Source organism: Aspergillus homomorphus (genome assembly GCF_003184865.1).
Source record: "Aspergillus homomorphus CBS 101889 unplaced genomic scaffold BO97scaffold_16, whole genome shotgun sequence".
In the NCBI taxonomy this organism is placed as follows: Eukaryota; Fungi; Ascomycota; class Eurotiomycetes; order Eurotiales; family Aspergillaceae; genus Aspergillus; species Aspergillus homomorphus.
Window position 1 is genome coordinate 617,415 of NW_020291902.1, and position 13,878 is coordinate 631,292.

The 13,878-nt window shown below is 54.3% G+C and overlaps 5 protein-coding genes across 5 annotated transcripts; 2 read left to right on the forward strand and 3 right to left on the reverse strand.

The window, feature by feature from the left end:
• Positions 1–1,009: 1,009 nt before the first annotated feature.
• On the forward strand, positions 1,010–4,071 carry BO97DRAFT_434342 (uncharacterized protein; the record flags this gene model as incomplete). Its single annotated transcript, XM_025697670.1, has 5 exons — positions 1,010–1,078; positions 1,195–2,254; positions 2,785–3,071; positions 3,184–3,352; positions 3,491–4,071. The coding sequence occupies 5 exons, from the start codon at positions 1,010–1,012 to the stop codon at positions 4,069–4,071; spliced, it is 2,166 nt and encodes a 721-aa protein (XP_025551965.1).
• A 365-nt stretch (positions 4,072–4,436) lies between these two features.
• On the reverse strand, positions 4,437–8,232 carry BO97DRAFT_389979 (putative sister chromatid cohesion factor (Chl12); the record flags this gene model as incomplete). The annotated part of the gene is made up of 4 exons (XM_025693740.1): positions 7,893–8,232; positions 7,619–7,755; positions 4,971–7,333; positions 4,437–4,893 (listed from the first exon to the last, which is right to left on the reverse strand). The coding sequence occupies exons 1-4, from the start codon at positions 8,194–8,196 to the stop codon at positions 4,437–4,439; spliced, it is 3,261 nt and encodes a 1,086-aa protein (XP_025551966.1). The 5' UTR covers positions 8,197–8,232.
• A 667-nt stretch (positions 8,233–8,899) lies between these two features.
• On the reverse strand, positions 8,900–10,201 carry BO97DRAFT_451532 (coiled-coil-helix-coiled-coil-helix domain-containing protein; the record flags this gene model as incomplete). Its single annotated transcript, XM_025698985.1, has 3 exons — positions 8,900–9,467; positions 9,520–9,865; positions 10,003–10,201. The coding sequence occupies 3 exons, from the start codon at positions 10,199–10,201 to the stop codon at positions 9,167–9,169; spliced, it is 846 nt and encodes a 281-aa protein (XP_025551967.1). The 3' UTR covers positions 8,900–9,166.
• Positions 10,202–11,140: 939 nt separating this feature from the next.
• BO97DRAFT_344506 (uncharacterized protein) lies at positions 11,141–12,076 on the forward strand (the record flags this gene model as incomplete). The annotated part of the gene is made up of 3 exons (XM_025691737.1): positions 11,141–11,351; positions 11,402–11,534; positions 11,599–12,076. 3 exons carry the CDS (start codon positions 11,141–11,143, stop codon positions 12,074–12,076), a joined length of 822 nt encoding a protein of 273 aa, XP_025551968.1.
• A 48-nt stretch (positions 12,077–12,124) lies between these two features.
• Positions 12,125–13,705, reverse strand: BO97DRAFT_56183 (Zn(II)2Cys6 transcription factor). Its single transcript, XM_025700905.1, has 3 exons — positions 13,609–13,705; positions 13,012–13,560; positions 12,125–12,964 (listed from the first exon to the last, which is right to left on the reverse strand). Exons 1-3 carry the CDS (start codon positions 13,657–13,659, stop codon positions 12,173–12,175), a joined length of 1,392 nt encoding a protein of 463 aa, XP_025551969.1. The 5' UTR covers positions 13,660–13,705; the 3' UTR covers positions 12,125–12,172.
• Positions 13,706–13,878: the final 173 nt, after the last annotated feature.

Consider the following 13,878-nt stretch of genomic DNA (forward strand, 5'->3'; position numbering starts at 1 on the left):
TCTGGACCTGTCGCCGTTGATTAATTCAATATCCAGAATATGGCGTCACTTGTCAAGGCCGTCGTCACCGCTCACTGACTTGTCTTACCCTGATCTCTTTCGCTGACCGGGGCGCCTGTACAATTGCGCGGTGCATACGCTGGCTTTGGACAACTCAGTCTGGGGTCGGTGAATCTAGTCGGGTGTCTATTGGAGTACCTCAAAGGCAGAAGACACATTGGGAGTTGACCGAGGCATCACGTTGGAACTCGACAGACTTAGAGACACTCGGCCCCCCTAGCCTCTGGTTCAATTGCCTCACGTGCTCGCTAGTTGCGACGAACGACGGCAGTTATCTATCCCTGGCCGGTGCACTGGTGGGAGGGTGCATTTCCGGAACCCTTTACAATGCTCTCAGGCTCTCACTATGAAACATGCAAGGGATCAGTCACAAGTCGTGAGGCCCAACCTGTGAGGCATCACGTTCATACCGCAATAACCCTGCTGGTCTTCGCCTAAGGGGTTTTCGTCACCTCGTGGCTTATGATCAGGCAGTGGGCATGCGGGAACATTGAATAGCGACTCATACTCAAGGCTATCTGTATATTGCCAAGGTGTGCCATCTATAGTCATTCTAGATAGCGGAACTCGTAGCGCATCTTGCAAAGCGTCTGTTCCACATCCCGCAGGTGTCACGGAAATGAGGCAAGGTACCCGGGTATAACCAGTACCTGTGAACTTCATCATTAGATTAGATCTCAGTCGCTTGCTTCAGAAAGCATGGCCTGCTACAATGAAGGCTTATCTAGTGTTCTTTCCTGAGTCACGAGCAATGAGGACGAGGATCTACCGTTCGAGTATGAATGGTCACATGACCGTGTGATATTATAGAAATGACTAAGCGCAGTCTCCACGCCAAGACCGGCAATACACGCCTACCGCCTTCCCATGAATTTTTTTTTATCATTAGATTATCGCGGAAGTCGAGCCCTATTGAATTTTCGCAACAATCCATATCAACACTGCAAAAATGGGGTCTTCGACGGCATTGACGACCAAGGTGACTGAGGGAACTCCTTACCAGCTCGACAAGAGCCAGGTGCGTACAGCCCACGCGACGCTACGAACAACCACAACGGGGGGCTGGGGTTTAGCTAACGGCTCAAGTTGTAACAGGTCTCGAAAGCCTCGAGCGCACTCCTGCGGCACATCAAGACGACGCAGGTGGAGAAGGAGAAGTCTGCGACCAAGAAGACGCTGATCGGCGACAACGACGAGGACTCGGATGGCGAGGAGGACACGCCGCTCAACAACGAGGCCGTGTGGCTCGTTCTCACGACCAAGAAGCACGTCGTGGACAAGAACCGCCTGAAGCCCGGCAAAATCCTCATCCCGCACTCGCTGAACGCCTCGCCCTCGCTCAGCATTTGCCTGATCACCGCGGATCCGCAGCGCGCGGCCAAGAACACCGTCGCCGACCCTGCCTTCCCGGAGGGCCTGCGCTCGCGCATCGACCGGGTCATTGGATACACCAAGCTGCAGGCCCGCTACAAGAGCTTCGAGAGCCGCCGGAAGCTGCTCCAAGAGCACGATGTCTTCCTGGCCGATGACCGCATCGTCATGCGTCTGGTCCAGACCCTCGGCAAGATCTTCTACAAGTCCAGCAAGCGGCCCATCCCCGTTCGCATCGCCAACATCGAGAAGGAGGACGGCAAGAAGGTCAAGAAGAACGCCCGGGCTAAGAAGGTCGAGGACGGCGCCAATTCCCTCGCCTCCCCGGCCATCGTCGCCAAGGAGATTGAGAAGGCGCTGCACTGCGCCCCCGTGCAGCTGGCCCCGGCCACCACGGCCGCCATCCGGGTCGGCTCGTCCAAGTTCACCGCTGAGCAGCTGGCGGAGAACGTCGACGCAGTGGTCAAGGGCATGACGGAGAAGTTCGTGACGAAGGGATGGCGCAACATCAAGGCGCTGCACATCAAGGGCGCCAACACCATGGCTATGCCCATCTGGTTGGCCAGCGAGCTTTGGGTTGACGAGGGTGATGTTCTCGAGGAGGGTGCTGAGGAGGCGACCAAGGCCGTTGCGGGCAAGAAGCGCAAGCAGATCAGCGCAGGCGACGAGGAGAAGCAGATCGAGGCCCCCAAGAAGACCAAGAAGGCCAAGGCCGCCGAGGACGACGAGGACGCCTTGACGCTGGCCGCAAGGAAAGAGAAGCTGCAGAAGCAGAAGGCCAAGGCGCTGGAAGACGGAGCGGCGCCCACGAAAGCCGAGGCCGGTGCTGGCAAGAAGAAGAGAAAGTCGACTTCATAATCGTCCTATGCTCGAACCTCAATCAAGTCTATACCTACGGTGTTGTTTTGATTTAACTAACGGATTTGTATCTGAATAAGCAATGGGTTGTTCTTGTCTACCGGCGGTGTTCTATTTTTCTTGCGTTTCTTGTTGCTCTTAGTTCAATTCTTTATATCTAGTTATTTTCTCTTCTATCATATCAGGGCGTGTTGTTCAAATACCCTTGGACGAATAAATAAAAAGCAAAAGTTCTGTACAAGTTTGTCTGCCATCAATTAGCATATGATCGACCGAGGAAGCAAGCAAAGTAGCCGAAGAAGCCGTCGGGTTCGGCGACGGAGCGAGTGAGAGAAGTGACTGGGCGGTCCGACGATAACCTTCAATTTGATCCACCGCCTTACCTTAAAGACTTCCTCCCCACCTCCGCCTCCATCTATCTTCCCCTCCCTCAAGTGTCTCTCTTTTGATTTCCACTCCACTCACTCGACCACTATTTCAAGATGCTCCCTCTAGCAAGACACTCGGTGCTCCGCGCCGCGCGCGCCCAGATCCTCCCCTCCCGCACAGCCATCACCACCTCGGCACTCGCCCGCCTGCTCTCCACCCTGGCCGTGCTCGAACAGCGCGACGGCAAGCTCCAGGCCTCGTCGCTGTCCGCCATCGCCGCGGCCCAGAAACTCGGCGGGCCCATCACAGCCTTCGTGGCCGGCGCCAACGTGAAGGCGACCTCGGCAGCCGAGGCCGCTCAGATCAAGGGCCTGGACAAGGTCGTGGCCGTGGATAACGAGGCCTACGAGAAGGTAGGTGCAGTCATATACCTCCCCTCCTCAGTGCCCACGAATTAGCACACACCTGCAACCGATTCCAAGAGCCTAAGAAATGTTTGTGGCTAATTATATGTGATTATGACAGGGCCTCCCCGAGAACTACGCCCCTCTTCTGGTCGAGAACATCCAGAAAGGCGAATACACACACGTGGTCGCGGGCCACTCTGCGTTTGGCAAGAGTCTGCTGCCGCGGGTTGCTGCGCTGTTGGATGTGCAGCAAGTGTCGGATATCACGGGGATTGAAAGCGAGGATAGTACGTTTCCCTCCTTCCCTGTCTTGATCATCATCACTCCGGTGTCGGAGCGCCAACCTGAAAAAAAAAAAAAAAATCCCCTCCACCACCCCAACCTTCCTTCAACAGAAAAAAAACTAACAAACCCCAAACAAAAAGCCTTCATCCGCCCCATCTACGCCGGCAACGCAATCCTAACCGTACAATCCACGGACCCAATCAAGATCCTCACGGTGAGAGGCACCTCGTTCCAAGGCGTGGAAACCACGGGCGGCAGCGCATCCGTAACCGAAGGCAGCGACCCGAAGACACCGGCACAAACGGAATGGGTCTCGGAGGAGCTGGCGAAGTCGGAGCGGCCGGACCTGGCGACGGCGACGCGGGTGGTGTCGGGCGGACGGGGCCTGAAGTCGAAGGAGGAGTTCGACCGCGTGATCGTGCCGCTGGCCGACACGCTGGGCGCCGCCATCGGGGCCTCGCGCGCTGCCGTCGACAGCGGCTTCGCCGATAACAGTCTGCAGGTCGGCCAGACGGGCAAGAACGTTGCTCCCCAGCTGTACCTGTGCGCCGGTATCTCCGGGGCTATTCAGCATTTGGCTGGTATGAAGGATAGTAAGGTCATCGCGGCGATCAATAAGGATGCCGATGCGCCGATCTTCCAGGTTGCGGATGTTGGGCTCATCGGGGATCTGTTTGAGAAGGTGCCGGAGTTGACGGAGAAGTTGAAGGGGCAGGTTTAGATCTTGAGTTAGGGTTGTCGGTGAGGATTTTATATGTTTGTGAGTTTGTTTTTATTACGTCTGGCTTGGCATTGTATCATGATTCCTTTTTTTTTTCTTTGTTTTATGCTTCTTCTGGTTTACGATGTGATTAGATGAGATGTGCACGTGGTGGCTAGGCGAGGTATATACCAATAGCAGCATAGTTTCAGCTACCATCACCCCAAGGAATACTTCTAGATAAAGGGCACAAGTAAGATCTAGCTCGATCTATTCATCCATCCCACTACAACCATTACCCATACATATAACCACCCACTAACACCAATATATACACGAATTCAAAACCTTCATACAATCATTACTCCCCCAAAGCAAGCTCAAACCTAAAGATCAGCCAACAACTCCGCCATCGAAATCGGCTTCCGCACCGCATTCGAAAACCCATCATGATACGTCACCCAAACGCGTCTCCCCGCCTTAATGGACATCTCGGTCTGCTGAGCCGCGGCGGCAGCGTTCTTCCGTTGCGCCTCGTCGACCTCGCCCGCTTGCGAGACAGGCTTGTCTTCAATGATCCGGCCAAAGAAGTCGCGCTTGACCGCAACGCCATCCTTGAAGCCGTTGAAGGATTTCTTGGATGTCGCGGTATCGGCGGAGGATTTCTGGGTGGTCTTGCTGCCGGCGAGTTTGAGACCGTCGGTGGATTTCTTGAGGGCGGTCTCTTTGCGGTATTCTTGGTCGAGGACTTGGCGGACGGCGTAGCGGACGGGGGCGGCGGCGGAGGAGCTGGGGTTGGTGGCGGATTTGGGTTGGGAGAAGGTGATGAGTGTGTCTAGGGGTCTTTTTTTGGGGGTAGGTTAGTTATTGTGAGGAGAGGGAGGAGGGGGGGAAGGGTTGGAAAGGAGAGAAGGACGTACGGTTCCATTCGATAGGCCCATCCACCGTGAGCACCGCCTACGCCCTCGACGCGCACTTTCTCGAATCGCACGCCGAGACCGGCCATGACGCGCACGGCGGCCTGCACGAGGACCCTCTCGCTCTCCTTGCGGACGCTGGCCACGCTCCTCTGCTCGCCGCTGCCGCGGACGACGACGGGCTTCACGTCCGGGGAGAGCATCTTGATGAGGTTGGGGATGAGGTCGATGACTAGGGAGTCCGTGGAGCGGAAGAGGCGGCTCAGCGGTGCCGAGAAGGAAGATTGGAATTCGGTGAGGAGGGCCCGGTTCTGCTTCTGGGCTTCGTAGGCGGCGAAGTCGGCTATGGGCCCGGAGAAAGGGTGCTCTTCTTCTGTGGCGTCTTTGTCGGCGTCCGTGGGCGCTTTGGCTTTGCCCTGAGCCGAGGCGAAGAGATGGTGGAAGGCCAGGACGGGCTGGCTTAGGTATGCGCTCAGTTCCCAGTCTTGGTGAGAGAAGACCTTAGAGGAGATGGTGTCGTGGAAGTGCAGCCATTCGTAGGCTGTGTTGGGTTTGGAGAGGAAGGTGTCGTCTTGATAGGTTTGTAAGGGATAGGATGAAAAGCACTCCGACACGCAGCGGTCATGCTCGCCGCTGGCGTCGACCATCTCGCGAAGGCGGTTGATTGCATGGCGCTTGCGCAAGTCTGCAACGCCGACTGGTACTTTGGCAGAGTCGTCGTAGGGGTCTCGGAAGGAATCCACACCCACGGGGGCGTCGGCGAATCCAGCCCCTTCCGTAAAGACTCTCTCAACGAGGTCTCGTACTCCACCGCGATTGAGGCCTTTGAAGAACGACCCACCACCTGTCTTGTCGTTGAGGACTTTCTGCTCCAGCCAGCTTCGTGTCAACCTCAGTGTGGATGGACATTCGCTCCGGAGCTTATGAGCCACCCACTCGGCCGCGACGAGCACACTTCGGATGTCACCTTCAGCTGTTCCACTACTTTTGACGCCCATCTGCTTTCTCCTGGCAATGCCCCAGGATGCCTCACAGAGACGTCTCACGCCATCGTTGTCGGCTGGAATGCCTTCAATGGTAAACACTTTTTTCATCCGTGCAACGACATTTTCCAACGGTGCTTGACGCACATGAATAATCTCAGCAATGGAAGCTGTTCTCAGCGGGCGTAGACTGGGGTGGTAGACATCGTTACAGACGAGGATAAGAGGACGTAAGAAGCGGAAGTTGTCACCCTTCTTCTTCCTGCCAGGGTTTGAGTTCTTCTCGGCGTTCCGTGCGGAGTTCTTTTGATCCAGCATCACAAGGTCAATCAAGGCCTTCATGAAGCCGCCCTCGCCACTACCACCAGATCCGCTCACGACTCCGTCCACTTCATCCACAACCACACAAACCGGCCGACCAGCCTTGCGTACCTTGTCCTCGCCGACTTCGACATTCATCCCCTTGACGTTCTCCGTGCCGAGGGAGTCCCTGATTCGACCCTTGACGACATCTCTGCTCCGGTCGTCACTAGCGTTGATCTCGAGCACCTCGTAGCCCGCCTGTCGAGCACAGACATGCGCGAGAGTGGTCTTTCCGAGTCCAGGAGGGCCGCACAGAAGCAGGACTTTTCGGTGTGCCGGCTCTTCGTCGTCTTTATCGTTTCGCATGGGTTTCTTCGGTTTCGACCTGCCCAGGTTGGGAAAGACAATGGGCTCCCATCCCTTCAGCCACCGTAGAACATGTCGATGCGTGCGCTCATCACCAATCAACTCCGTGAATTTGCGTGCGCGGTACTTCTCAGTCCACATCGCCTTGGCATGCTTACTAGCCTTGCCGTGGCCAGCATCAAGCGAGGGCTCGATCGACGGCTGTACTGTATGCGTAGGTCGCGACCTGGCCTCCTGCGAAGCGATGTCCTCTTTCGCAGCTTCGTCAAGGAGCCGATGGATATCGATACCATAGTAAGCTTTCTGCGCTCGACCAGGAGCAGTAGTTGAACGGCCTGCTATCAATCTTTCGTAAGACACCTTACTTGCCGGTTTCTTGAGACCAACATGATGCGTCTTGCCGGAGCAGGTCTTGATCTGGATCGACCTTGTTTGTCGGCGCGAGGGCAGAGCCATCGTCGTCAGCAATGAGCTACTCGGCTCCGGCTGCGGCTGCGGAGCAATCTGCGACGGCCGCGGGATGGCAGGTAATTCGACAGGCGGCTGCTCGATGATCTGCTCCTGCATCTCGAACTGAGACTTGAACTGCGCATCGTGTAGCGCTTCCAGCCCATCCTCGTCATTATCGTCGTCGTCGTCATCATCCAAGAACCCACCCATGATTTTCGGCCCCTTGGACTCGGCAGTTTTGGTTGGCTGCTCCTGCCACTGCGTCTCGAACCGCTTCACCGACGACGGCCCAGCAGGCGCGGCGTCCCAAGCCCCAAGACCCTCCCCGGCATCCATCTGCGCATCCCGAAACGCCTCCATCTCATCATCATCGACCGCATCATCCTCCTCCTCATCCTCATCCAAAAATCCACCCATCATCCTCGGCCGCTTAACCTCAGCAGCAGCATTCCCGCCATCCTCAACCTTCCTCTTCTGCGTCTGCATCTCCACCCGCGCAAGCGCACTCGCAGAATGAGGAGGAGGCGACTCCACCCCTCCCTCCCCAACACCATGACCCTGACCACCAGCACCCCCAGCTCCAGCCCCAGCGGGCGACGAAATAAACGGCATCCTATGAACAGTCGGCGGCGATGAGGGCAACCAAGCAGGCGAATCGATCAACCTTCTCTTCTTCGAGGGGGTGTCTATTATCTCCGAGACGCTCGTCTTTAGCAAACGAATCAATCCCAACCGTTCTTCCACCAAAAAAATAACTATATCGCTCAATTGCTCAAGCAACAGCGTCGCAGGGCAAGGAAGAAAGAAAAAAGAAAGTAATTACCGGGCCTTATGTCCTCGTCGCTCCGGAACACATCCGAGAGATTCCACGCGCGGTGCTGGATGACAACCCTGTTGCGCGCCTGGTCCTGGCGTTGCAGGTGCAATGCCTCGAGGTCGTCGGAGAAGGTTTGGGAGAGTGGGTGCTGTTGCTGCTGCTGCTGCTGTTGTTGCTGGTAGTGGTAATGGTTGGGTTGTTGTTGGTGTTCGAATTCGAGGAAGGCTGGGTCGGAGTCTAGGTCGGGGTCGGAGTGAAGGTGGATGGCTGGGTCGAATGAGGAGGGGATCGGTGGAGGGGAAGTCGTCATCTAATTGGGATAGTTGGGTTGGTTGGTTGGATTATTGTAGGATGGGACAATGGGGTACACTGGAGGAGAAGAAAGAGATTGAGATAGTGGACTTTAAGATGGCGCTATCTCCATCTGATTTGCTTGAATTGGTTGGTTGGTCTAGATGGTTGATAGAGGGACTTGACGCGTGGGGGAAGACGCGACGCAGACGCGCTAGTCCTGATTAGGTCTATAATGTATTTTGCCCGGCGGGACTCGGATTCGTCCGTCGATGGACAAAATATCCCGCACTATAAATCAGGTTTCAGATTATGTGGATAGAAGCAAAGTTTTGACTTCTAAGCACACTTTCTTCATCGTGGTACTATTCGAGTGGTAGAGAATAAGACAGATATGGGGGGTTGCTTGAGGCTCTAAGTTTGGTGAGAATGATTCCTTACTGCACTCTAGTTTCTATCCAAACACAAGACAATTCAAGAGATGAGGCACAATTTGGAAACATCTCATTCAGCTAGATCACAAAGTAACCAATCAGTAATCTATCTCTATTCCATGCCGTCTCTCTCTTCCGGAATTGCTAAATAACCATCAACACAAGAAAATCATACAAGTACAGTGATTTTAGATACAGGTACTCAACACAAAAAAAGAAAAGATATGAGTAGGAGATGGTGCATAACGCGTGGTTTCCAGAACACATGACAAGAGAACGGGCAACGTCAATTCCCAATAATGGGCAGAATTGGACGACGGGATGGCTGGAGCGGCCAGCTGATGACAAGGCCGATGCACGCAGGAAGCGAACGAGAACAAGGAAGAGAGGGTAGGGGTATAAGATATAGAAACACATTCATATAATGATACACAGCCCGATCCCGCTTATCGGTGACTCTTCTCTCTTTGGTCGTTCACTTCACACCCAGCCGATGTCTTTGCTGCAATCCCGATTCGTGATCTCGCATAATGACAGACTCATAGGTCGAATCGCTTACTTCTGGTGCTCGGGGGCCTCGTTCTTGGCCTCCGTGTTGTGCCAGGCCTTGGGAAGCAGCTCGTCGCTCTCGGGAAGCTCGCCCTTCTCCGCGAGCTGCGACTTCGTCTCGGCGCTGACCTCCTTGGCGTGGGCGTGCTTCTCATCGGGGGTAGAGGAAGCGTCGATCTGAGCAGCGCTCACGGGCTGCTCGTCGCCAGAAGCGGCAGGGGCGGTGTGTCCCTCAGCGGGGACCTCATCGTCTTCCAGCTCCGCACCGTAGACTTCAGGGTATTGTCTGAAGCAGTTTTGCATGGCCCTAGGGTACCGTTAGTGACGAGCCGAACTCGACGGAAGAAAGCCTTCCATACTGGAACTTATCAATGCAGTCAATTCCCTTGGGCTCCTCAGTAGAGAAGACAAAGCAGCTGAAAGCAGCCCTGAAGTCCTCTCCGCAAGGCCCGTGGGCCATTCCACCGAGGCACGGGCAGTCCCAATTGATCTCGCCAGTCTCCTCATTGAACGCAGCTTCGTGACCGGCCTGTTCCTCAAGCTCCGCGGGATCGATCTGGGTGGGTTCGGAAGGTGGCTGGGGTGCGGCAGGCGTAGCACTGGGGGTGGGAGCCTTCTGCTCACGGATCTTGGGCTTCACGGAGTCGAGAGTCGGGAAAGGTTCTTCGGCGACAACATTAGGCTGAGGTTGAGAGCGGAAAGAGACTGTGTGCACATTGTTAACCAACTTCAAACTCTTCCCAATTCTCAAAGTGACGACTCAGAGCTCTGAACTGATCCCGCCGGAACGATGACCAAGCAAGCTTTGGGAGAAAATTGTCGGAACAGCGGACAAGACGTACATTTCGGATCTTGCGCAAAGACGGGACTGGTGTTGTAGTAGTAGATTGCACCAGCGGCCAAACCCAGACGAAAGATGCTGCCCTTCCAAGTCCTCGGTTTGGTGTCAATGGGAGAAGTGTTTATCAATCGTCTGCTGGCCGCGCCACGGGCTGGGACAGCGGGCGCGCGGGCGACAACTCGAGCTGCGGAGCGAAACATGACGAAAATAATGGAAAGAAAGGTCAAGAGGTCAATTGGGGAGCGAGGTATACGGGGATATCAAAGGGAGGGGTGAGGCATGAATGCCCGAAGAGAGCGACGCAGGAATGGGTTGGAAATGGATAGTCAATGGATTTCAAATGCAGCGGAGGAGAAACGGAGGAAGGTTGGCAGTAAGTATTGACACCACAGGCATGAGCCTTACCGCTTTGGGGGAGGGGCTAGGTCACGTTCTCAGAGCCAATCATGTTGCAGTATGCTTGTGATGTACAGTACAAGCGCCGAGGTAGATGGCCTGAGGCAAGGAGCTGTATACGAGGAGCTGAAGAAGCATTCTCTGGGTGTAGAAATCATCATGGATGTCAACAGTCTTCATTCTTACTAATTAGTAGTCTGGTCAAATGCTTCCGGTCATCGAGAGGAAACGACCAGGAAGAATGGAAGCTCCGAGCTACTTCAGAGTCGACCGAGTTCTCTGAAGATTGGCATCAGCCTTCCCATCTAAAATGCAAATTTCGACTGAATTTGCACTCGGTTAAGTAAGCTTGTGACTCATTCCAAGAGGCATGATAGCATGCGCACAGGCACAATGTGTCGCCGCCGGCAGACAGCTCCGAGCGTAGCCGACTGGAGACTTCGCAGGGTTTCTAGTAGACGAACATGACAGTATGCGCTAACCCCAAATGGGTCACTTATCGCGAGCTCTCCACCAAGCACGAGGAAGGCCATGGCTATGCTACCTGAGCATTCACACAGACCGAAGAAGCTCTTTATGATGAGAGGGAGGACTGAGCTGTTTAGTCAAGATGGATCCAGTATATATAGCCTGGTCGAATGCGCCATTGTTGCGTCTGCACTACCATGTCCTGAAACTGTTCTATACCTCGAACACCTTTATACTTCATTGCTTCCACCTTGACCTAGTAGCCAATTCATAAGATGTCTCACGATGACACCAACACTGCCTTCATCTCTCCAGGAAAGAAATACATTGCCATGGTTGAAGTTGTCATCTTCTCAGTCATCCAGCTGGCCCAATTTATCATGCGGTATAACCAGGAATGGCTCTACTGGCACCATAGACAACGGAAGCGACCTGCACGGTGCTTCTTCTATTCCTGGTGGGGGCTTCTAGGCCTATTGGCCCAGAGTACGTACATCGCCCTGTGCCTACAGCAGACACTAACCCAGTTGTTCCAGTCCGAATCGCCGGTTCGGCCATGGTGATCTCAAACCCCAGTCCAAACCAGCCGATGCTCATAGCAGAATCCGTCCTGGAAAGCATTGGTCTTTCGCCTCTGTTGTTTGAAGTGAGCCTCGTGCTCCTCCGAAGGTATGCTGAGTAGACATATGGAAGATCAGACATGCACAGGACTGACAGCGCTACCGTGCTTTAGTGGACAAGCAGGTCGCACTGGCCCCGGCAATTCCCGTTACCCCAAGCATATCCGATTTCTCCTGCATTTCTTCAGATTTCCAGTCATACTTTCCTTAGACGTGGTGGTAGTGGGGGAGTGTACTGGCATTCGTGACTGCATGTATGCAGGAGCAGCCGTGTTCGTCGCCACATTCTGGTTCGTGTGTGGCCTTGTGATGTGGCTGGCGGTTGTCTACCGTTCCATTCTCTCAGCTGCCGGACTAAGCTGTGTGTTGATTGTGATGGGCGCTCTTCCTTTTCTAATGGTCAGAGTGGCATTTTTCCTGCTAGGGGAGTTTGGGCCACAGAAGTTCAGCCCAATGGACGGCAGCGAGGGTATCATGGTGGGCATGGGACTAGTGATGGAGGTTTTCGTTGTTATCATTCTGCTGTTGGCTCGTGCCGTAGCAGAGCCCTTCTGGCCTGTGACCCAAGCTCGGACTGACTCAGAAGCCTGAAGAGCAATAGCCAGCATGATGGTATTTAATGTCACTAGTTTGAAGCCGTGATTGAGGTACCAATGTCATCTGCCTTAGTGTAGAATTATGTTCGTCTCATCCGAGGTTCTGTGGATGCACGGCTGCGTAGACATTCGAGAGCCTTTCCAAGCAAACCTGAATCCAAGCCTTAGTGGCAGGATCGGCAACTTCCCAGGCTACTTTGAACGGGAAGCCCATGCGGTTCGGACCCAGCAGGCCCCGGGCATTATACTCAACCGACATGCAGATCTGGTCCCGGAAATAAACAACGGTGGTAGCGTGCTGGCCAGGATATCCACAGACCCTCAATATCTCGTGTATAATGACCATGTAAGAGTAATATCCGCAGAACATAGATGCGGAGCTTTCATCTGAGTAATAGAGCACGATTGGAAAGCGCGCATCACCTGTCGAAGATCGAGTTTCAACTGGGACTGGCGTGACTGCGGAGAACTCGGCGAACCATGCGAGCAGCTTCCGCTGCATGGCTAAGGCGCGAGCGAGCAACTCATCCGCTTTTGCGACTATGTCCGGCTGAGTATGATCTGCATCTTTGAGGTCGTATAGCTGGTGCACGAGACTAGGTGCGAAAGTGAAGAAGACGAAGAATTGTTCGACCAGGCGCGCAAGATCAGCGCCCAAGCCTGTATTCGGGTGCTGTATCATCACGGTATGCCATTCATTCGAAGCTAGGAAGCAACGTTCGCCCGAAAAGAGAGAGTACATCACGATCAAACCTCGGGAGGCTTTGAGAAGCACATGGTCGAAGTCACTCTGGAAACGAGCTGCTCCTCTCAGCTCCACCAGCTGACTCAACCCTTTGGCATGTTTCATCCAGGCATCCGTCTCGTGGGTATTGGTAAACAGCTTCTGATTATTAGACTTGCTGTGACGGAAGATGACATGCGACTCACCTCGTATAGGCACAGAATCATTACAGCGCAGAACACTTCGGACGAATAGCATTCACGGGGGTTGTTCAATGAAACCCGCAACCGATACAGAGACTCAATATACACCTGTCTCGCGTATTGCACTGCTCGCTTATCACTCGTCATATTGCCAATGTGATGCGCTGTAAAGGACCTTATTGTCGAATCCAAGGTCCTATTGCGTCCATAAACCGTGGGGAGCGAACCGAACAAGCGAGAAGTAACATGCCCCGAGGTTACAGGAAACGGCTTGGAGATTTCCTGAATCAGAATGTCGAGGCACTGTGTCACATTCATAGCAGCCGGGGCGATGGACGAGCAGCTGCCCGGCTCGCCTGTAAGTTGAAGCACAGTCCGGGAGTCGACCAGTGCAAGTGAGTCCGGGGATGAGCCATTCTGTTCGGAGGTTGACTTTAGACGGCGCTGAGAGCGATATGGCTTCCCGGCAACGAACTTGAAGCGAGGCCCATATCCGGGACAGGGCTTCCCATAGGCCTCGCATTTCGCGCATCCAGGCTGCCGTTGGTCGCACTATAACGGTTAGTGGATGCTATTGTATCTCGAAGGAAGCATACTAACCCTGACTCGACGTTGCACGCAGAGTGCGCAGCCCTTACTGCGTGCTACCATATCAGATCAAGTCACTGTTATATTCATGGTATATTGAAGAGTAAATACTGAGTGGAGTCCAGCCTTCTCCCATAGTAGATGGCATGGATGGAATACGAGACCCGGAAAGCCAATAACAGCGCGCAACTAACGTAATCGGTAAGCGAGTCGGCCACGTAAGCGAGTCGGCCACCCCATCAACCACCACCACGCCCACAAAACTGCCTGTATACAGACATC

What these genes read in the sequence shown, in the direction of transcription:
- BO97DRAFT_56183 (XM_025700905.1), bottom strand. Translation starts at nt 13,659, where the DNA reads ATGGTAGCACGCAGTAAGGGCTGCGCACTCTGCGTGCAACGTCGAGTC. An exon ending in GCGTGCAACGTCGAGTCAGG is followed by an intron (nt 13,561 to 13,608) that starts GTTAGTATGCTT and finishes TAACCGTTATAG; the next exon opens with TGCGACCAACGGCAGCCTGG. An exon ending in TGATTCTGTGCCTATACGAG is followed by an intron (nt 12,965 to 13,011) that starts GTGAGTCGCATG and finishes AATAATCAGAAG; the next exon opens with CTGTTTACCAATACCCACGA.